This window comes from Leucoraja erinacea, chromosome 26, assembly GCF_028641065.1.
Source record: "Leucoraja erinacea ecotype New England chromosome 26, Leri_hhj_1, whole genome shotgun sequence".
Taxonomy (NCBI): domain Eukaryota; kingdom Metazoa; phylum Chordata; class Chondrichthyes; order Rajiformes; family Rajidae; genus Leucoraja; species Leucoraja erinaceus.
In genome coordinates, this window is record NC_073402.1 from 22277385 (window position 1) to 22300440 (window position 23056).

The 23056-nt window shown below is 46.5% G+C and overlaps 1 protein-coding gene across 2 annotated transcripts in view; it reads left to right on the plus strand.

Annotated features, from left to right (window-relative positions):
• slc9a1a (solute carrier family 9 member A1a) overlaps positions 1-23056 on the plus strand; it is a 53433-nt gene continuing 30377 nt past the window's right edge. For both annotated transcript variants that reach the window (XM_055656386.1, XM_055656387.1), the window contains exons 1-5: positions 1-376; positions 15973-16433; positions 17093-17343; positions 21053-21270; positions 22804-23000. In XM_055656386.1, coding sequence (XP_055512361.1) covers positions 16-376; positions 15973-16433; positions 17093-17343; positions 21053-21270; positions 22804-23000 — 1488 coding nt within the window. In that variant the 5' untranslated portion in view covers positions 1-15. The remainder of the gene's footprint in view (positions 377-15972; positions 16434-17092; positions 17344-21052; positions 21271-22803; positions 23001-23056) is intronic.

The following is a 23056-nucleotide window of genomic DNA, read 5'->3' on the forward strand; positions in this document are numbered from 1 at the left end:
AAGAGGGGTTGTCACATGCGCTGCGGGTCGGCGAGTCCTCCTGGGCTGCAGGAGGCGCTGTGTGCAGAATTGGCGCGGCACGGCGGCGTCCGCAGCCGGTACTCGTCTCCAGTGCCGACAGCGCTGAGGCCGCTCCGGCAACGGGCGGCGATCATGGCTCTCATGTTGCTGTGTGTCCGCTCCCTAAGCCTCCTCTGCAGCCTCCTCCTGCTGCTCCCCGCGGTCCTCGGCTCAGCAGAAGGTGTGAAAGTTCATCTCCTGAAGAGCCACACAAATGAGAGCAAGCTCTTCCCAGTGATCGGCGTTGACTTTAACCATGTCCGTGCCCCGTTCGTGGTGGCTCTGTGGATCCTTTTAGCCTCGATCATGAAACTGGGTGAGTGACACGGGACCTCGGTGTCGGGCATGGTTGGCAGTGTTGAAGAGGAAGAGAACGGCCAAGCAGGGAGGGAGGTGTGGAAAAGGAAAGGATTCTGTGAGGAAGGGATGGAAAGTCACCAGGGAAAGAGTAGAGAGGGCAGGTAAATCTGTCAGTTATATGATTAATTTAACATGTTACCTTCAGAAGCCCTCGGCTGACCAGTTAGTCAAGCACAATTTCGTTTAAACTATTTCGGTTCTTCCTCAGAATTAGTTTTATTCCGGAGTGCAACCTCAAATTGGAAGTTGTGATGAGCAAAGGGCGAAGTCACTGTTGGTATAAACTCGTCTGTGGGGGGGAAAAGTTCGGCGACGATTCGGATCGGGACCCTTCAGACTGGACGCGCAACGTCGTCTGTCCAGTTCCCTCCACAGATGCTGGCTGACCCTCCGAGTTTCTCCAGCACTTCGTGTTTTGCTCAAGATTCCAGCACCTGCATTTTCTTGTGTCGCAAGTTATTTTTTTTTGTCTAACTTCAGTTTAAACCAGCAGCTACAGTTCCTTCCTACACATTAATATAATGCTCAAGATGTTTAAGAAGGAACTGCAGATGCTAGAAAATCGAAGGTAAACAAAAATGTTGGAGAAAATCAGCGGGTGATATGGAGCGAAGGAAATAGGCACCTGAAACGTTGCCTATTTCCTTCGCTCCATAGATGCTGCCTCACCCGCTGAGTTTCTCCAGCATTTTTGTCCACCTTTAATATAACGCTCTGTCGGCTCCCAAACAGAATACAATTGGAGAGAGTGTCGTCCAATAAAATTATTTGATGGACTAAAACAGTGTTGGATGGGAAGGACTCGACTGGAGAACATTGATTCTGCCAGTCGTAACACACCTTAACAAAATCGAAGCTCATCTATCACCAAACCGGGCTCTTCCCAAAATGATATACAGGTTCAGATTTTTAATTCTGGCCGTTAACAATTTACGAGCATATTTAATTAATAGATTTGAAAGGCGTGGACTTATTTTGAGTGTGTACCTTGATTTATAATGGGCTGATTGAACTGTTAGGAGCCAGGCACTGGCCTGATTAAGTTGCTAGGTATTAGGCGCCACTCCTTATATTTAAGCACTAAATGGCATGGTTATTGAGATTGTGTGTGATTCAACATTTTTATTTTCTTCAATTCCTGGGAGACTAAAAAATCCTTTGCTGCGAAGGTGAGAATAATTTGGTTAATAGGAAGACGTTTGTTTCAGAGGGATATTTGGTAAGGTTCACAACCGTTGCATATTTGGTCGAGGCTCTCCTGCTAGATTCAAACTAGTTTGTGTGCTATACTTAAGATATTTGGGTTGAATGCAATAACCATATAACAATCAACTCCTTATCAGCTTAATGTCTTATCTCCTTTATTAACTGAAGGAAGTATGCAATAAAGTGCTTCCATTTGCTACATTGATTTTGTAATTGTAATTGTAATTGTAAATCTTTATTGTCATTTCCTGAGTATTCGCATACTCAGAGGAAACAAAAAAAACGTTTCTCGACCAGTGTCCATTCAGTTTTCGTTACAAAATAAATAGCAATTAAAGTTAAAATACATGTCCACATGATTTACAGTCCACTTGGGATTTTATTTAATTTTTGATTGTAGAAAGTGCATAATTCTGCATGCCAAAACAAGCAAAGGATGATTCATGTTTCAACTAGAGAAAGTTTGTCATGGGGTCATTTTTCTTTCATAGATGTTGATCCCACATTTTAAGTTCCCTATCCTATTTCTAAAATTACACTGCATTCAGAAAGTATTCAAACCCCTTCACTTTTTACACATTTATTTAATTAATCGATTTTCTTACCCCCCCCTCCTCTCTCTTCCCCCCCCTCCTCCCCCCCCTCCTCTTCCCCCCCCCCTCTCTCCCCCCCCCTCCTCTCCCCCCCCTCCTCCTCCCCCCCCCCCTCTCTCCCCCCCCCCTCCTCTCTTCCCCCCCCCCCTCTCTCTCCCCCCCCTCCTCCTCTTCCCCCCCCTCCTCTCCTCTCCCCCCCCCCCCTCCTCTCTTCCCCCCCCCTCCTCTCTTCCCCCCTCTCCTCCTCTCTTCCCCCCCCCCTCCTCTCTCCCCCCCTCCCTCCTCTCTCCCCCCCTCCTCTCTCTCCCTCACCTCTCTCTCTCTCTCCCCCCCCCCCTCCCTCTCTCCCCCCCCCCCTCTCTCCCCCCTCCCTCCTCTCTCCCCCCCCTCCTCCTCTCCCCCCCCCCTCCTCTCTCTCTCCCCCCTCCCCCCCTCTCCCTCCCCCCCTCCCTCTCTCCCTCCCTCTCTCTCCCCCCCCCTCCCTCTCTCTCCCCCCCCTCCTCTCTCCCCCCCCCCCCCTCTCCCTCCTCCCCCCCTCCTCTCTCCCCCCCCCCCTCCTCCCCCCCTCCCCCCCCCTCCCCCCCCCCCCCCCCCCCCCCCCCCCCCTCCCCCCCCCCCCCCCCCCTCCCCCCCCCCCCTCCCCCCCCCCCCCCCCCTCCCCCCCCTCCCCCCCCCCTCTCCCTCCCCCCCCCCTCCCCCCCCCCCCCCCCCTCCCCCCCCCCCCCCCCCCCCCTCCTCCCCCCCCCCCCTCCCCCCCCCCCCCCCCCCTCCCTCTCCCCCCCCCCCCCCCCCCTCCTCCCCCCCCCTCCCCCCTCCTCCCCTCTCCCCCCCCCGCCCCCTCCCCTCTCTCCCCCCCCCTCCTCCCTCCCCCCCCCTCCTCCTCTCTTCCCCTCCCTCCTCCTTTCTCCCCCTCCCTCCTCCTCTCCCCCCCCCCTCCTCCCCCCCCCTCCCTCCTCCCTTTCCCCCCCCTCCCTCCTCTCTTCCCCCCCCCCTCCCTCCTCCCCCTCCCTCTCTCCCCCCCCTCCCCCTCTTCCTCCCTCCTCCCTCCTCTCTTCCCCCCCTCCCCTCCCTCCTCTCCTCCCCCCTCCCCCTCTCTTTCTCTCCCCTCCTCTCTTCCCCCCCCCTCTCCTCTCTTCCCCCCCCCCCCCCCCTCCCTCCTCTCCCCCCCCCTCTCTCCCCCCCCCCCGCCTCTCTTCCCCCCCCTCCCTCCTCTCTTCCCCCCCCCTCCCTCCTCTCTTCCCCCCCCCTCCCTCCTCTCTTCCCCCCCCCCCCCTCCCCCCCTCCCCCTCCTCTCTCTTCCCCCCCCCCTCCCTCCCCCCCCCCCTCCCTCCCCCCCCCCCCCCCCCCCTCCCTCCTCCCCCCCCTCTCCCTCCCCCCCCCCTCCCTCCTCTCTTCCCCCCCCTCCTCTCCCTCCCCTCTCTTCCCCCCCCTCCCCCCCCCTCCCCTCCCCCCCCCTCTCTCCCCCCCCTCCTCTCTTCCCCCCCCCCCTCCCTCCCCTCCTCTCTTCCCCCCCCTCTCTCCCCCCCCTCTCCCCTCTCTTCCCCCTCCCTCCCTCCTCCCCCCCCTCCCCCCCCCCCCCCCCCTCTCTTCCCCCCCCCCCCCCTCCTCTCTCCCCCCCCCCCTCCTCTCTTCCCCCCCCCCTCCTCTCTCTCCCCCCCCTCCCTCCTCTCTTCCCCCCCCCCCCCCCTCTCTTCCCCCCCCCCCCTCCTCTCTCTCCCCCCCTCCTCTCCCCCCTCCCCTCCTCTCTTCCCCCCCCCCTCCTCTCTTCCCCCCCCTCCCTCTCTCCCCCCCCCTCCTCCTTCCCCCCTCCCTCCTCTCTTCCCCCCCCTCCCTCCTCTCTTCCCCCCCCTCCCTCCCCCCCCCCCCTCCTCCTCTCTTCAGCAAAGCCACTCCTGCGTTGTCTTGGCTGTGTGCTTAGGGTCGTTCTCCTGTTGGATGGTGAACTTCTGCCCTAGTCTGAGGTCCAGAACGCTCTGGAGCAGGTTTTCATCAAGGATCTCTCTGTACTTTGCTCTGTTCATCTTTCCCTCAATCCTGACTAGTCCCCCAGTTCCTGCCACTGCTAAACATCCCCACGGCATGATGCTGCCACCACCATGCTTCACCGTAGGTATGGTATTGGCCAGGTGATGAGCGGTGCCTGGTTTCCTCCAGACGTGACTCTTGCCATTCAAGCCAAAGAGTTCAATTTGGTTTCATCAGACCAGAGAATCTTGTTTCTCATGCCTTTTGGCAAACTCCAAGCGGGCTGCCTTGCGCCTTTTACTGAGGACTTTTACTCCGTCTGGCTATTCTACCATAAAGGCCTGATTAGTGGAATGCTGCAGATATAGTTGCCCTTCTGGAAGGTTCTCCCATGTCCACAGATAAACTCTGGAGCTCTGTCAGAGTGACCATCAGGTTCTTGGTCACCTCCCTGACCAATTCACTTCTCCCCCGTTTGCTCAGTTTGGCCGGGCGGCCAGCTCTATGAAGTCCTGGTGGTTCCAAAGTTCTTCCATTTAAGAATTAAAGAGACCACTGTGCTCTTCGGGACCTGCAATGCTGCAGAAATTGTTTTATACCCTGCCCCAGATGTGTCTCAACACAATCCTGTCTCGGAGGTCTACGGACAATTCCTTCGTCTTCATGGCTTAGTTTTTGCTCTGACAACTGCGGGACCTTATAGAGACGGGTGTGTGCCTTTCCAAATCATGTCCAATCCATTTAATTTACCACTGGTGGACACCAATCAAGTTGTAGAAACATCTCAAGGATAATCAATGGAAACAGGATGAACCTAAGCTCAATTTTGAGTGTCATAGCAAAGGGTCTGAATACTTATGTAAATGTGATTTTCAGTTATTTCTTTCAAAAATTTCTAAACACCTGCTTTCACTTCTTCATTTTGGGGTGTTGTGTGTAGATTTATGATAAAAGAAAATGAATGTAATCAATTTAAAAATAAGGCTGTAATGTAACAAAATGTGGAAAAAGTGAAGGGGTCTGAATACTCTCTGAATGCACTGTACATAGCTCCCAGACTTGTGCCCCCCACAATTGCCTGCAAATTCTAAAGAAGATGTAGAATGAATTGTGGCACAATGGTTCAGTTATTGGACCAGTTAGCTGGACAAAAAAATTTAGAACAGCAAGTTTAAATTCCATTACAACAGCTGAGGAATTTAAATTATGTTAATTAAACAGCCTGTTTTTTTCTTTTTGAATGAACCTTCTGAATTTATAGTCGGCAGGGCAGTACTCTGCATATCGTCAACTTGGATGTGCTGTGCATACTAACGTGCTGTTATTGCCCCCTTAAAATTGTATGGTGAAAGTGATTTGACTATATTGTTTATTCTTGGGAATGTTGAACGTGAAGCCACTAGACTGTCTTAAGGGTCTGTCCCAATTTCACGACCTAATTCACAACCTTTTTTTACTTGTGGACATTTTTCATAATGATAGAAAAAAACGCCCCGACCTACTTGATGGCACGAGTACCTACGACTAGCATCATGGCCTGCTTCGACCTAAGTACGACCTTCTGCGACCTTGTGATGACCATGCTGCGTGTACGAGTCAAGGGCAAACTCGGCAGAGGTCACGAAAGTGGGACAGGCCCTTTAGAATGTCACCAATGTCCATTGGGAAAATAAGTCTGCTCCCTATAAGTAATCGAGACTAACGGCAAGGTCAAGAATCAAGTCAAGTGTCAAGAGTGTTTTATTGTCAGGTAGAACAATGAAATTCTTACCTGCGGCAGCACAACAGAATATGTAATCATAATAAATAATATAACAAAAAACTTAAAAAAACAAACAATAACAGGGCAATAATAATAATAATAATAATAGTCTATTGTAGTTCAGAGCTTATGAGGTTGTCGTGCTTAATAGCCTGATGGCTGAAGGGAAGAAGCTGTTCCTGAACCTGTATGTTACAGTTCTCAGGCTCCTGTACCTTCTTCCCGATGGCAGTGGTGAGATGAGTGTGTGGGCAGGATGGTGTGGGTCTCTGATGATGGTGGCTGTATTTATGAAGCAGCAACTACGATAAATCCCTTTGATGGTGGATAGGTCTGAGCCGGTGTTGGACTGGGCAGTATTCACAACGTTATGCAGTCTTTTCCACTCCTGGACGTTCAAGCTGGAAGTCTCATGCACCAGGAAAGGAACAATGAAATTCGTACTTATCATCGGTTAATCATTAACTTCCTGTGCAATGGTCTTGCAAGGCGATGAGTTGTGTCAAACTTCTAACTTGAGGACGCCGCAGAAAGTACAGGCGGCCGGCGAGCCAGTGAACTGACTCAAAAGTTTATTTCGTGCCACGGGTGTGTGTGCAACACACTCCACCCCAGGTCCCCAATGTAAAGGGGGATGACTCCTTTGTAACGCAGACCGCCAAGGCGTGTCCGGACTGAAGATGAATGCAAGGAGGTGCAGAATGTGCAGGAGCATTCTGTACAGTATGCGTCTCTTCGCATCATGAAACTGGACGCTGTGCATCTCGGAACGGCGGCTCAAGTTGTGTGGAGCCGGCACCTGAGAAATATCACGGAGCCTAGGCGCAATGAGCAAATCCGAAGTCAGTACCAGAAGCAGTCAGAACCACTCCAAGCACACGCTGGTCCTCAACACCCACCATGACAGGGTGAGGACCGGTCACCCTCGCAGCCACAACCCCTCCCTCCCCCTGTGGTGCAACATGCTGGCTGAAAACAACCAAATTCCTCACTCTTAGCCCATCATGATAGAAACTAGGCAAATCCCGTAAGGCAGGTCGACTGCCACCGGGAGCTGCGAAACCTCCCCTTAGGCAACAACCCCAGTGGAAAAAATACGTGGCCAGAGCGTGCCATCTGGGGGTTCTCCGCATACATATACCTCTGCAGAGTCCTGAGACGGAGAGCCGCCACCTCGGTACGTCCTCTCTCCCTCCTCCCTCCCTCTCTCTCTCCATTTTTAAAATAATGGAGAACCCTTATGGCTGCTAAACTAGGGGTTAAAAAGAAAGTTGGGAGTAGTTTGGTGTTTCCATGTTTAAAAAAAAAATCTACATTTGAGTGCAAATGTGAATGTAATGCAAATGCAAATGTAGCCACAGTGAATTTTTTCTTCATTACATGAATTAAGAAATTTTGAATTTCTATCTTGTTGCATTTGATTCACCAATCCTTTCCCAGACTTGCTGGGATCTGTGACTGCCTCTGCAGAAAGTTAGTGCAGAGACAGTCACTCTGCCACACACCAGCATGCTCAGCAACAAACCTGGACCTGCTCGCTCAGGCACCCCCTGCACGCGGTGTCTTCGCATGTATGCAGGTACAACCATAAAGGCACACATTCCAGCCGAATTACTGTGTAGTGCTTCAGGAAAGAAATTTGATGCCTAGGCTAGGCCCATATCTAGTAAGGTATTAAACCTGCATATACAATGGTGATAACAATCATTCTTTGAAAGGCTCTGTTAAAGGGAGTATCTTTTCTGCATGACTTAATGTCTCAAAAGCTTTCAACAATTTTCCTGTTTGTCTTTTACTTAGATTTTGAATGTAGTTAAGTAAGGTTTATTTTTAGTGATCCTAAATAATTTATGGATGCAGTGGCTGGCAGTCTGTAATGTCTGCTGTTGCGCTACAAGTTAATTGGTAGTTAAGTGCTGAAGATTGTGTGAGAAATTGAAATTGGTTATGCAATTGTGAACCAATACCTTCCTCATAATATTATTTGAATGTGAGGCAACCTAGGTATATATTTTAGTTCAGAATTTGTATCATTCAATGATGGTTGATTCTGAAATATTTATTATTATTATTATTATTATTATTAAATTGGTTTTCTTGTCTTTATTGTACAATGCAGTTATGGAGGTATCCGTTATTTAGCGCGTCAGAGTTAGTCAGGTTTCAGAGAGAATTATTCCCGCAGCTAATAATCTGCAATAAAACCAATAGTAAAATTCTGAACATTGGAAGTGATACTCCTTGATCTAACCATTGATTAAATATTTTTGAGTGGTGCCATGTGACCTAAAATCAAAGGAATGTCAGAGAGTATTTGTCCCACCCTGATAATTCCTCCTTCTCCCCACTCCTGTCGAGCAGAAGATATAGAAACTTGAAAGTGTGCACCACCAGACTCGGGCTTCTGAACGTTCCTTCCATAAGCTGAGGTACTGTCCAATTCATTTCTACTCTATTCCGGACATTGGACTATCTGTGGAACTGGTGCACTGCAATACGGAGAACTATATTCTACACTCTGTATCTATCTTTTTGATCTACCTACTTTAATTGAGTTTGACCTGATTGTATTTCTGTATAGTTCTATCTGTTCTAATGGGTGGTATGCAAAACACAGCTTTTCACTGTACCTCGGCAATGTGACAATAAGAAACCTAAACCTACTGGCCTCAAAGTTTATCCATTGACAAGTGCACAGATGAATTTATATTCCCTCCAATCTCCATCTGTTACAGATTTTAAAAGTGTTAAAGCAATTAATATTTTTGTGTTGAATTTTCACATGAGGGATTTTGCTTTAAAGCACGTTGTGGACTTTGGACCTGGATTATGCACCTGTATGTTGCAAATGTAGTAAGATGCTAGAAACCCAAAGCAAAAATAGAAAATGCTGGAAGCACGTAGCAGGTCAAGCAGCAGCAATGGTGAGAGAAACTGTGTCCACAATTCTAGTCTAGGACACTTCATCAGGGCTGGAAAAGAGAGAACCAAAGTTGTCAAGGTAACGATTACTTAAAAGTAATGGGTGTTGGGGTAAGGAGGTGATTACCTGAAGTGGTTATTTTCAGTATTAAGTCCAGACAGCTTGGGTGTTATTGTGAAATTGTGTTCCTTGAGCTTACTTTGATCATTAGAATAATGTAGAAGGCCAAAGATAGAAATCACAACAGGAATGAGGCGGAAAGCTGAAGTGACAGGTTACTAGAAAGTCAAATCGCCCCTTGTGGAATCTACGAGGACTGATCTAGTATATCCAATACTCTGGGAAGCTAGAGAGGAAATTGCAGGAGCCCTGACTGAGATATACTAATTTTTGTCACAAAACAAGTGCAATGCCAGAAGACTGGAGATGAGCTAATATTGTGCCTCTATTTAAGAAGAGCTGTAAAAAAAAATCTGGGTACCATAGACCTGTAAACCTAACATCTCTGGTGGGAAAATTATTGCAGGGATCCTAAGAGATAAAATGTACATGCATTTGGACAAATGTTTATGGATTTTTAACATGGTTTTATGTGTGGGAGACTGTATCACAAATTTGATTGAGTTTTTAGAGGAACTCAAGAAGATTGATAAGGGAAGGGTTGTAGAGGTTGTCTATGTTTCTTCAGCAAGAACTTTGATAAGGTTTAGTTTAAGGCTGCTTTGGAAGGTTAGATTGTATGGGATCCATAGTGAGCTAATTAACTTGTTACATAACTTGACCCGAAATATCACCTATCCATGTCTTCCAAGGATGCGGGGTGACCTACAGAGTTACTCGAGCACTTTGTTTTTTTAATATATAAATCAGCATCTACAGTTCCTTGTGTCAATAAGAATTAGAGAGCTATAGTTTCAGATGAGAGGAGAAAAATTCAATAAGAACCTGAACGGCATCAATTTAATACAAATAGTAATGGGTATATGGAACGAGCTGTGTGACTAAGTAGTTGAGGTTGGTATAATAACAACATTTAAAAAACATTTGGGCAGGTACAGGATAGGAAAACATTTAGAGGTGGAAACGTTTAGAAGTGTGGGCAAATGGGACTTATCTGGGTGTGGCACCTTGGACCAGTTGGACCAATTTGTGTTTTTCATAGAAACATAGAAAGTAGGTGCAGGAGTTGGCCATTCGGCCCTTCGAGATAACACCGTCATTCAACCTTCCCTCCATTGATGAATTATACACTGCAAGGGCCAGGAAGCGAGCGGGTAAGATCATCTCTGACCCCTCTCATGCTGGCCAAAGACTCTTTGAATCACTTCCCTCTGGAAGGCGACTCTGGACTGTCAAAGCTGCCACAGCCAGACATGAAAACAGCTTTTTTCCACGAGTAGTAGCTCTACTCAATAACCAAAAATATGAAGCCTCCTTTTGCTCTGGTTAATTCACATGTTTAATCGATAATGTTTTATTATTAATGTTTTATGTGTCATTCCTAACTATCACTATATGTCATGTTGTCATTTGCGGGTGGAGCACCAAGGCAAATTCCGTGTATGTGAATACTTGACCAATAAACTTATTCATGCATTCATTCATTCAATGGTGAAGGAACAATTCATATACATCTATGTTAAGGTGGTATAACCTGAGATTTTTTTTTGTTTTATTTCCGCCCCCCCTTCCCTCCCACCCTTCGTCTCCCACCCCAAACAACTCCTAATTTTATCCTTCAAGATGTTGAGTGTTGAATGAGTTGCAGATGAAGAGGTGGGCACATTTACAACATTTAAAAGGCATTTGGATACGTTCATGGAGAGGGAAGGTTAAGAGGAATATAGGCCAATGCAGGCAATTGAAAATAGCTCAAAAAGGTGCCTTAGTCAGCATGTAGGATCAAAGAGTCTGTTTCCTTGCTACATGGGTCTATGACTCTAAATCTATGATGGTGAAATTGCCACAAGATACAATTAAGTTTCAACGTCCAATCTTGCAAGCAGGTAAGTGCTACTTGGGCAATAGAATTTTCTAACAAGTCAGGGGGCTTTGCTCTCAGTCACTATAAGTGACGGCTATCTGTTTTCCATATGTCAAATTTCCATGTGACATTGGAGAAGTCTATTCAGTCTATCGACCTGTGTATTCTGCAACTTAGTTGTACATTAAGGACAACGAAGAATGGCACTTTAACCTATCAACCCACAGGGCTGTAATATTGGAGGAAACTGAACATCCAGAGGAAACCCATGCAGTCACAGGACAAGTGTGCAAACTCCATGGAGAACAGTGCCAAAAGTCAGATTTGAAACCGAGTCACTGGCACTGAGGCAGCAGCTCTGCAAGCAGTGCTAGTGTACTACCCTGGGAAATGCTTGTATAAATCAGTATTGATTTATGAAAAAATTGATGAAAAATGCCTCAATAAGAATGTTTACCCCTTTACAATGGAGGAAAGAGGCAGCTCTGTGCAGGCCAACCGGTTTGTGCAGTTCTAGAATCAAGTTGTTTTTTAATTAGAGGAACAGCATCTTAATTTTTTACTTGGACAGCTTATAACCCAGTGGTATGAGTATTGATTTCTCTAACTTCAAGTAACCCCTGCATTCCCTCTCTCTCCATCCCTCCTCCACCCAAGTCACGCCAGCTCCTCGTTCTCACCTAGCAAACAGCTAACAATGGCCTGTTTCCTTATAATCATTACTTTTTTGCATATCTTTCATTCATTTGTTCTATATCTCTCCACAACACTGACTATATCTCTTCAAGATTCAAGATTCAAGAGAGTTTATTGTCATGTGTCCCAGATAGGACAATGAAATTCTTGCTTTGCTTCAGCACAACAGAATTATAGAAGGCATGACCGCTGACTCTAGTTTGAAAAAGGGTCTCGACCCAAAACGCCACCCATTGAATCTCTCCAGAGATGCTGCCTGTCCCGCTGAGTTACTCCGGCATCTATCTTCAAAAAATACACAACGGGTCAGGCAGCAATCTGAGGGATACATTTAAGGACAATGACCTTTTTCTCGGAATTAGCAAAGTGAAAAAAAATAGTGTTTAAATAAACAGGGGAGGGATGGAGAGAGCAAAGGGAATATCTATGATACAGTGGAGAGCAAGTGGCACAATGAATGAAGCCAGTTGGAGAATGAAAAACAAAAGATCCCGTCAGAACTGTGAGAGGCTAAACACAACAGAAGCTGAAAATCTGACACACAAACGAATGTCGGAAATACCTTATGCATTAGGCTGCATGTATAGAGAGAAAAGCTGAGATAAGGTGGCTCATGCATCAAGTCGCCAGTTCTGACATGAACAGGAAAAGCTAGTTATGTGAAATAGTTGAATTCAATATTGAATTCCAAGAGTGCCAAATTTCTTCGATGAAAGACGAAGGTTTATAGGTTAATTGACTTGGCGCTTATTTCCGCGCTGTGTCACTAAATATAACTAAATGTTTTCTTTTGAGTTTCTGTTGAATTTCATCGGAAAGTGGCCATGACGTAAGATGGAGAACTAAAGTGATTGGCTTCTGAAACTTGAAGAATGGGGATAAGTGGATTCTTCTGTGATTGACCGGCTGTGACTAATGGGGTGCTGCAAGGAACAATGCTTGGGCCTTAGCTAATCACAGTCCATTATCAATGATTTGGCTAGGGAGTCAAAATTCTTCCAAGTTTGCAAATGATATTCATCTATATAGGATTGAGGTAGGATGTACAGAAGCTTTAAGATGTATGGAGTGAGCTGGCAAGAACATAAGATGCAATATAATGTGGAAAAATGTAAGGTCATGTTGGTACAGAGAAGCAGCGTATTTGTTGCACAGTTGAGGATGGTTTCAAGGTACAAAAAATGTACATATGTTTGGGTAAAAGGCATTGAGGCAAATATTGCAGTTACAGAAAGTGATTAGGAGAATGAATGTCTTTATTACAAGGTGGTTTGACTAAAGGTGTAAGGATGTGTTATAGCAATTGTAAAGTGCTATGATTAAACCATACATGATGTATTGTGTACACATCTGGTCAAAATCAATCTAAGGAAGCACCCAGCATGTCAGGCAGCATTTGCAGAAAGTGAAACAAGTTAAGGTTTCAGATCGAAAATTCTTCATCAGCATATGTGTGCTTTAGACATATCTCTGCATCAACACCAACTCACAATCTCGCAGCATTCATGGTCCCCAAAAAAATCTGATAAAAGGCCTCTGACTTGAATTGTTAATTCAGTTTCCCTTTCCACATATGCTGCAAGGAGGAGGTTCCCTGATAGGCTGATTGTTGGATAGAGACAGATGTGAGCCCAAGAGCGATACATAGTTGCAAACTGTGGAGCTGGTTAATGGACTTTGAGTGGATGAAGGGGGTGTAGAGGAAGAGAAGAGGGAGGGAAGTGTTTGTGGAAGTTATCTAAACTTAGAGAATTCAATGTTCATGTTGTTGGGTTACCAGGTGGAGTATGAGGTGTAGACAATAGGTGCAGATGTACGCCATTCGGCCCTTCAAGCTAGCGCCGCATTCAATGTGATCATGGCTGATCATCCCCAATCAGTATCCTGTTCCTGCCTTCTCCCCATATCCCCTGACTCCGTTATCTTTAAGAGACCTATCTAGCTCTCTCTTGAAAGTATCCAGAGAACTAGCCTCCACCGCCCTTTGAGGCAGAGAATTCCACAGACTCGCAACTCTCTGTGTGAAAAAGTGTTTCCTCATCAGTGTTTCCTCATCAAAAAGTGTTTCCTCATTCTAAATAGCTTACCCCATATTCTTAAACTGGCCCCTGGTTCTGGACTCCCCCAACATTGGGAACATGTTTCCTACTTCTAGCATGTCCAAACCCTTAATAATCTTATATGTTTCAATAAGATGCCCTCTCATCCTTCTAAATTCCAGAGAATACAAGCCCAGCACTCCATTCTCTCAGCTTATAGTCCCGCCATCCCAGGAATTAACCGTAAACCTACACTGCACTCCCTCAATAGCAAGAATGTCCTCCTCAAATTAAGGGACCAAAACTGCACACAATACTCCAGGTGTGGTCTCACCAGGGCCCTGTACAACTCCAGAAGGACCTCTTTGCTCCTACACTCAACTCCTCTTGTTATGAAGCCCGATATGACATTCACTTTCTTCACTGCTTGCTGTACCTGCATGCTTACTTTCAGTGACTGATAAACAAGGACCCCCAGATCCCGTTGTACTTCCCCTTTTCCCAACTTGACACAATTTAGATAATAATCTACCTTCTTGTTTTTGCTACCAAAGCGGATAATCTCACATTTATCCACATTAAACTGCATCTGCCCACTCACCCAACCTGTCCAAGTCACCCTGCATTCTCATAGCATCCCCCTCACAGTTCACACTGCCACCCAGCTTTGTGACATCTGCAAATTTTCTAATGTTACTTTGAATTCCTTCTAAATCATTGGTGTATATTGTAAATAGCTGCGGTCTCAGCACTGAGCCTTATGGTACCCCACTAGTCACTGCCTACCATTCTGAACGGGACCCGTTAATCCCTACTCTATGTTTCCTGTCTGCCAACCAATTTTCTATCCATGTCAGCACTCTACCCCCCAATACCATGTGCCCTAATTTTGCCCACTAATCTCCTATATGGGACCTTATTAAATGCTATCTGAAAATCCAGGTACACTACATCTACTGGCTCTCCCTTGTCCATTTTCCTAGTTACATCCTCAACAAATTCCAGAAAATTAGTCAAGCATGATTTCCCTTCGTAAGCTACCCAAGTGGAGTGTGAGGTGCTGTTCCTCCAGTTTGTGTGTGGGCCCACACTGGCAATGGAGGCCCAGGACAGAAAATTCAGTATGGGAGCAGGAAGGGGAGTTAAAGTAGTTAGCAACAGGGAGATCTAGTATTCTTTGTAGACCAAAGGTAAGTGTTCAGCCAAAACGGTTACTGATTCTTTGTTTGGTCTTGCGATGTGTCCACTTGTTTGGACAGCCAGTCTTGAGCATTCAAATATCATCTCTGTTAGAAAACAATAATATGCAACAGTTCTAAGCCCACAAAATGAAGCCAATGTGTCAATGCTGTTTCTGATCCTTTTTCTGTTTCTCTACGGCTACATCAGTTTCTTTTCCAATGGCCCCTGTATGGATTTTATGGGTAGATAGGGAGGAGGTAGAGAGGGGGGAGGGAGCGTACAGAGGGAGGGGGCGAGAGAGGCAGTGTAGGCATGGCAACGACCCTCCCTACCCCCTCCTCTCCCTTCTCACCTCCCCAGGATCTTTCCCCTCTCTACCCCACTCCCCACCCCATATCCCTCCTCCTCATTTCCCTCATCCACCTCCCATTCCCTGCCCCTACACCTACCCAGGTCATAGAGCAGGGCCAGGGGCTGGAACTCGGCCAGGTTCTTGTACTCGTTCCTGCCCTGGCTGTAGATTAGGCCGCCAGTCCAGGCCCCGCCTTCATCTCCATGCTTGTCACTGATCCCAGACCCAACCTCGTCCTTGGTTCCCGCGCGACTTCTCTCTCGGCCCCGGTCACAGCCCCATCCCTCGGCCCGCAGCACCACCTTCCTCACCAGATACTGGCGGCCGTCTGGCACCAGCATCCACCGCTACTCCTTGTCCACTGCGAGCGCTGGAGTGCCCCTCTCTCCCGGAGTGTCCAGTCCTGCCTTGCAAGTGCATTGTGACGTCACTCGATTTTGTTTTCCAAAGTGGGTGAGTTTGAAGAAATCGGGCTGTTTTTTAAATTTCAAGGATTAATAACTTCGATAACATAGGTGGGAATGCGACGGGAAGGTGTTTATCATCACCATGGGGAAAATGTGCGTAGGTTGTGTGAAAATGGGATGCTGTGGCTTAGCGTTTGGAAGAAGATAGGAAAACCAGATTGACACAGAGACACACAGTGGGCAGATCATGGGCACAAACACAAACAATAGGAAAACTTTTAGTATTATATAGATTGTTTGACTGATACATTCATTAAGTGTTGTTTTGTTGAGCTATAGGAGGGGTATAACTGTGCGATTCAGAATCTCGCTTACTACCAATGCTTTTTGCTATTAAACAGAACATGTTTACCAATTCATTTTTGGTTGTTTTATATTTTTAGGTTTTCACTTTCTCCCAAGGGTGCAATCACTTGTCCCAGAGAGCTGTGTGCTGGTGTGCGTGGGCCTGGTTGTAGGAGGTCTGATAAAGGGTTTAGGATCAGAGCCACCCATCTTGAAGGCAGATGTATTCTTTTTTTATCTCCTTCCGCCCATCATTTTGGATGCTGGCTACTTCTTGCCAATTCGACCTTTCACAGAGAACTTGGGAACAATATTGAGCTTTGCAGTGATTGGAACACTTTGGAATGCATCCTTCATTGGATTACTGATGTACGCAGTGTGTCAGTTCAGTAATGCTGGTCTGCAGCATGTGGGTCTCCTGGCCAACCTGGTGTTTGGTAGCATCACTTCTGCTGTAGATCCCGTGGCGGTGTTGGCTGTCTTTGAAGAGATTCATATCAATGAACTGCTGCACATCCTGGTGTTCGGAGAGTCTTTGCTCAATGATGCAGTGACTGTGGTGAGTATAGCATATTTGATTCTATTTGACCCACTTCCTGCAGTTTGGTCTCTCCCTAGTGCTGTCCCCCTCCCTCTGCCCCCGTGTGCAGTTTCCTTTCTTCCCTCACATTTTGTTTTGTTGTTATTCCCATTCCGATTTGGGACTTAGCAGAGAACAGAGAATGAATTCTGGATTCTCTTGGTCCAATCTGTGTCTATATAAGAGTATTCAGATGACAATAGGTGTAGGAGTAGGCCGTTTGGCCCTTCGAGCCAGCATCGCCATTCAATGTGATCATGGCTGATCATCCCCAATCAGTACCCCGTTCCTGCCTTCTTCCCATATCCCCTGACTCCGCTATATTTAAGAGCCCTATCTAGCTCTCGCTTGAAAGTAACCAGAGAACCTGCTTCCACCGCCTTCTGAGGCAGAGAATTCCATAGACTCACAACACTCTGTGAGAAAAAGTGTTTCCTCATCTCCATTCTAAATGGCTTACTCCTTATTCTTAAACTGTGGCCCCTGGTTCTGGACTCCCCCAACATCAGGAACATGTTTCCTGCCTCTAGCGTGTCCAAACCCTTAACAATCTTATATGTTTCAATAAGATCCCCTCTTATCTCGTGTGTGGTGCTCTGGAGCTATGTAATTTATTGAATGTGTGTTTTATTCAACAGGTGTTGTATCACCTCTTTGAAGAACTTGCTGACGCTTCTGTAATTGGAGCTAAGGAAGTTGTCCTGGGACTCCTGTCCTTCTTTGTGGTGGCTATTGGAGGTATCCTTGTTGGAACTTTATTTGGATTTTTGGCTGCGTTCACCTCCCGCTTTACATCTCATATTCGTGTTATCGAACCTCTCTTCGTTTTCCTCTACAGTTACATGAGTTATTTGTGTTCGGAGCTCTTCCATCTCTCGGGAATCATGGCGTAAGTGATCTTGAAACTACTGTGCAGATAATGTTTTGTTGTCACGGGAGAATCATTGTATTTCTATCATGATTTATATACTTGGCAGATTTGGATTCTTTTTTTCTCTTGATGTACGGTGGGGCCCTGCAATGAATGGGACTGGTGCAGTGTTGAGGTCAGGCTACTCACAGACAGTGTGGTTATAATGGAGACGAGTATTGTGGGAGGCAATGGCAGCTGATCGTCTTCTCTTTCTATTGTACTGCCCATTTGCTTATATCGTCCTTTTATCTGCTTTAAACCCCTTTCTCACGGGGCGACTTGACGCAAGAATTAACCAGAGTTGAACATCGTGGGAACCTCTTGCGATAACCGTACGGCATTCATGGACCACCGTGGTGCTAACAGCAGGTACTCGTGTAACTTGGTGACTCGGGAGAAAATTCAAACAAGCTTGAATTTCTCCAAGAGTGACTTGTACACTTGCAACATTGCAACATTATATGCACGTAGTGGCCAGTGCGATATCCGTACTGACTCTTGCGTGACCGTGGGAACTCCTGCGAACGGTGAACCCGGAAGCTGGACAGAGGGGATGGAAGGTGAGTAAAAATTGTCTTCTGTGGGATTGAATTTAAAAAATAAAGATTTGCATCCGCATATGGACATCAACTTATTCATGAGTTATGTTAATGAGATTCAAGAAAATAACTATAATCTTTAAAAGGGACTTTACTGAAAGGTCCCGCATTTTTATGGTCCGTGAGAAATTTTTCACATGTACTTCTTTGAGAGATACAGCTTGGAGTCCTCGCCGACCAGCGATCGATGCCTTTCCGAAGCAGGGTCCGGAACGCTACCAATCAATGTTCTCCAGAGACCCGTGTAAAGGAGTGAACTGCACATGCTGGTTTAAAACAAAGACAGACACAAAAAGCTGGAGTAACTCAGCGAGTCAAGCAGCATCTCTGGAGAAAAATAGGTGATGTTTCGGGACGAGACACATCTTCAGACTCAATTCCGATTAGGATGTCTGAAGAAGGGTTCCGATTCGAATCGCCACCTATTCTTTTTCTCCAGAGATGCTGCCTGACACGCTGACTTACTCCAGCTTTTTATGTTTTTCTTCCCAGGTCTGACTTACCTGTTGAGTTACACCAACATTTTGTGTCCTTTTGTGCGTATTAACCAGCATCTGCAGTTCCTTTAGAAATTACCTAACTTCAGATTTTTGAGATATAGCGCGGAAACAGGCCCTTCGGCCCACCGAGTCCGCGCCGACCACCTATTCTTATACACGCCTGGGACAATTTTACAATGTTACCGAAGCCGATTAACTTACAAACCTGTAATCTCTGGAGTGTGAGAGGAAACCGGTGCACCCATGGTCAGGATCGAACCCCGGTCTCTGGGGCTGTGAGGCAGCAACTCTACCACTGTGCCGCATGTAGTCAGATTTAATAAATTGCTGGTGTTGCTTCCAAAGACAGAGGCACTTATAATATTAGATCAGAATTGCATCTTTCCGCTAATAGAGTCAATTATTAGTCAATTAATAATAGAATCAATTATTGTTGGTGACATTTCACCTACGAATATCAGACTATTTTCGCAGAGGTAAGGGCCAATTAGGCATAGCAAAAGTTATGAACACTTTTAAACATTTTTTTCCGACTATTTTGTCAAATGCAAATACAGGGAGAATGATCAAAGTGCTCACATGGCTCACTCTGTTAGAAGCGTTCTGAGTTTAAATGTTCCGTGTATTCCTTCTTAAAGTATAAATTTTTGTGTGGCCAGGGGTGCGATTGAGAACAGCTGGGAAAGGGCGGAGGGGGCGTCATGAATAACAGCGTTTCCCTGGCGATATTATGGCCCATTCCCCAACCGTAACATTAATCAAGCTCTGTCTAACTCCGCCTTCACACCATCCCCCTGTGACATGGGTTAGTCATCGCTGGGCGGGCTGTGGGCCGAATGGCCTGCCAACGGGAGTCAGAGACTTGACACTGAGATCCATTGTGTAGGAAGGAACTGCGGTTGCTGGTTTTTACCGAAGATAGACACAAACGCCACCTGTTCATTTTCTCCAGAGATGTTGCCTGACCCATTGAGTTACTCCAACATTTTGTGTCTGTGTTCACTATGAACATTGAATTATTTAATTTTAGGTAACTTACACTCTCTCTCTCTCTCTCTCCCTCGCCCACCCCCTCCTGCCCCCCCTCCCCCATGCAGTAAATGTCGGTTAACCAGTCCAAGGTTTGCAATGATGGTTCCCTCTTGGGATCACACTATCCCTAGCCAACAATTGGCCTATCAGGGAACCAAATATAGACATAAAGTGCTGGAGTGACTCAGTGGGTCAGGCAGCATCTCTGGAGGAAAGGGTTAGGCGACATTTCGGGTCGGGACCCCTCTTCAAAATACCCTGCTGAGGTCATCTGTTGTTGGCCCTGATTTGTCCCGGTCTTTTCTTGCTTCCAGTTCCCCCCTACAATCATCCCGAAGAAGGGTCCCGACCAAAAATGGAATCTATTCCGTTTCTCCAGAGATGCTGCTTGGCCCGCTGAGTTACTCCAGCATTTTGTGTCTAACTTGCTGATTCAGACAGTTTTTGATTATCAAGGATTCTGCGCTGACTCTTTACTCTGAAACACACGTTGGAAATTTAAACTTGGGCGCAACTAACATCGTCTTACTACCGTGGGAACTCTTTAACTCAGCGGGCAGGCAGCAGTTGATTGTTGCTCCCTTCAGTTTCCCAGGGGGTCGGGACGGGACTGAAGTTGGGAGGGAAAGTTGGGGGAGTCGAGGGAGAGGAGGGGGAGACAGATGGGGGGTGTCTTCATTTACTGGCGGCGGGTGTCTGTCACTGAAACAGGCAGGTGAGATTTCACATCCACCTTGTGTGTGCCTCTCTCTCTCTCCCTCCCTCCCTTTCACACAGGCTGAGAGACTCTGCCTCTATGTGTCTCCCACATACACAGTAAAACTCTGCTTTGTGTGTGTATATACGTCTCTCCTCATTTCTCTCTCTCCCCCCCACCTCTCTCTTTCTCCCCCTCCCCCACCTCTCTCTTTCTCCCCCCTCCCCACCTCTCTCTTTCTCCCCCTCCCCCACCGCTCTCTATCCCCCCCCACACACAATAAGACCGATGTATTCTGCTTTGTCTCTCTTCGCTCCCACACACACACAGATAGACCAAGGTCATGTGCGCTCTTTCTCTTCCGCCAGTCACCCCGAAGTACATCACACTGCCTCTGTGCCTCTCCCTCTGTCTCTCTCCCCCTCTCTCCTAAGTAATGTGGCATCTTCCTGCAGTAAAGTCACGGCATTAGTACAGGCATGTCTCCAAGTGAGCCAATTCAACCAAAGGAGGATATTTATAGTGTGTGAAAAAAAAAAGTGACATCATTTGTGCCACATGATGATTTAATTACACTTGACAGTTTACAATGTTCATTCAAGATTTAACGGGAAAGCTCGGGAGACGGAAAAGTCACTCGCACAAATAACAGAAATGCCGAGTACCGTGGGAACTCTTTGTCTACCCCCCCGTTATATCGTGTGATATCGTGCTAGACCACGACCACTTCACTCTGGTTACATCTTGCGTCAAGTCGCCCCATGAGAAAGGCCTATTAGAAAGACTGTCACAGGGATACCGTGCATATTCATTGTGTTCTACTAGTTGATTTGAGTATTGCCTGTTGTGTTTTGCAGCCTTATTGCCTGTGGTGCAGTCATGCGCCCTTATGTGGAGGCAAACATATCTCATAAATCACACACTACCATTAAGTACTTCCTGAAAATGTGGAGCAGTGTGAGTGAGACTCTCATCTTCATCTTCCTGGGTGTTTCCACGTTTGCTGGAGAGCACGAGTGGAACTGGATCTTTGTGAGCAGCACAGTGGCATTCTGCCTGGTTGGTCGTGTCCTTGGTAAGACTGTACTTGAGTTTGGGGAGAGGTGTGGGGTGCTTGTTAAAAGACTGCTTATTTTGGCAAGTGATTATACAATGGAATTGTGATAGCCTGTGATGAGCCTATGGAATTCATTCCTATATGCTCTTGTCTCAATTTTCTTCATGTATCTAGCTTCTAATAAGTAAATGTTCACAACATGAAATCGGGTGTAATTTGACCTTTAGATTTCCATGTGCTGTAATAAAATTGACTGTTATCAGGGCACTGTTGAGGCTATTGGAGGTGTCTATGTTGCAACTTCCACTAGAATATTGTCTGCCTTCATCACACAAAGAGCCTTGTTGACCTAATGTGCCAGCACCAGCTGAAAAAGCTATTTTAACCAATCCACTTTCCAGTACTCTGACTGAACCCTTTGAGTTTAAGAACAACAACTTGTGCTCCAAGTACGTTTTAAGTGAGACACCCTAACTCACTGCCTTAAGAGATGATTCACACCTTCAAGACACTTTCAGTGAATAAAATATTTTGTCAACTTTTTTCCACTCCTATCTATTACCCTGGATCTAGGCTCACAGGTCAATAGATCTCCCTGTTAGACCACATGTTGTTTCTTGTTAATGTATGAGTTTCTTGTAAACCCGCTGAGTTTCTCCAGCATTTTTGTCTACCTTCGATCTGCAGTTTTTTCTTAAATATATAGTTTCTTAAGTCATGTTGCAGGTAGAGCGGGTGCATTGACTCTCTTCAGTCAGGGTATTGAGTAGCCAAAAATGTTGGAGAAACTCAGCGGGTGAGGCAGCATCTATGGAGCGAAGGAATAGGTGACGTTTCGGGTCGAGACCCTTCAGACTGATGTGGAGGTGCGGGGGTCGGGAAGAAGATAGGAAATGGCGGAGACAGTAGGCTGTGGGAGAGCTGGGAAGAGGAGGGGAAGGAGGGAGAAAGCAAGGACTATATTGTATTGAGTATAGAAGTTGGGATGTTATGTTGGCCACATAGATATTTTGTTCAGTTTTGGTCATCTTGCTATAGGAAGGATGTGGTTTAGCTAGAAAAAGCGCAGAGAAGATTTTCGAGGATGTTGAGGGCCTGAGCTATGGGGAGAGGTTAGACAGGTTAGGACTTAATTCCTTGGAACGCAGGAGGCTGAGGTGTAAAGATCATGAGGGGAATAGAGAGGGGGAAAACTCAGACTTTCAGATTTGAGGAATCAAGAACCAGAGGATATAGGATTTAGGGAGAATGGGGAAAGATTTAATAAGAACCTGAGGGGGCAACTTTCAACACAGTGGTGGTGAGTATATGGAACGAACTGCCAGAGGCACTTTCCCTTGTGTCCTCAATTTTGCTGCATGTTATGTAATGTTGGACTTTACCATTTATTATCTGCATATGCACTATTTTCCACGACATTCACTGTCACAATGAGCAGACATGGCAGACAGTAGCAACATGAGGGTGGTGGGGGGACGCGTGAGATCAGACGAAGGTAATGGGAAGATGCTAACTTGTTTACATTTTACTGACTCTGCAATTTTCTTTCAGGTGTCCTAGGTATGACTTTAATACTAAACAGATTTCGCGTTGTGAAACTCACCCCCAAGGACCAGTTCATAATTTCATATGGGGGCCTGCGAGGAGCTATCGCCTTTTCACTTGGCTACCTGCTGAATGATCAATTCCCTCGAACCATGTTCCTCACTGCCATTATTACACTCATCTTCTTCACTGTCTTTGTGCAGGTCTTTATATATTTTGTAGTTAATCTCCGCTTGTAATATGTATGCTGGGGTTGGTA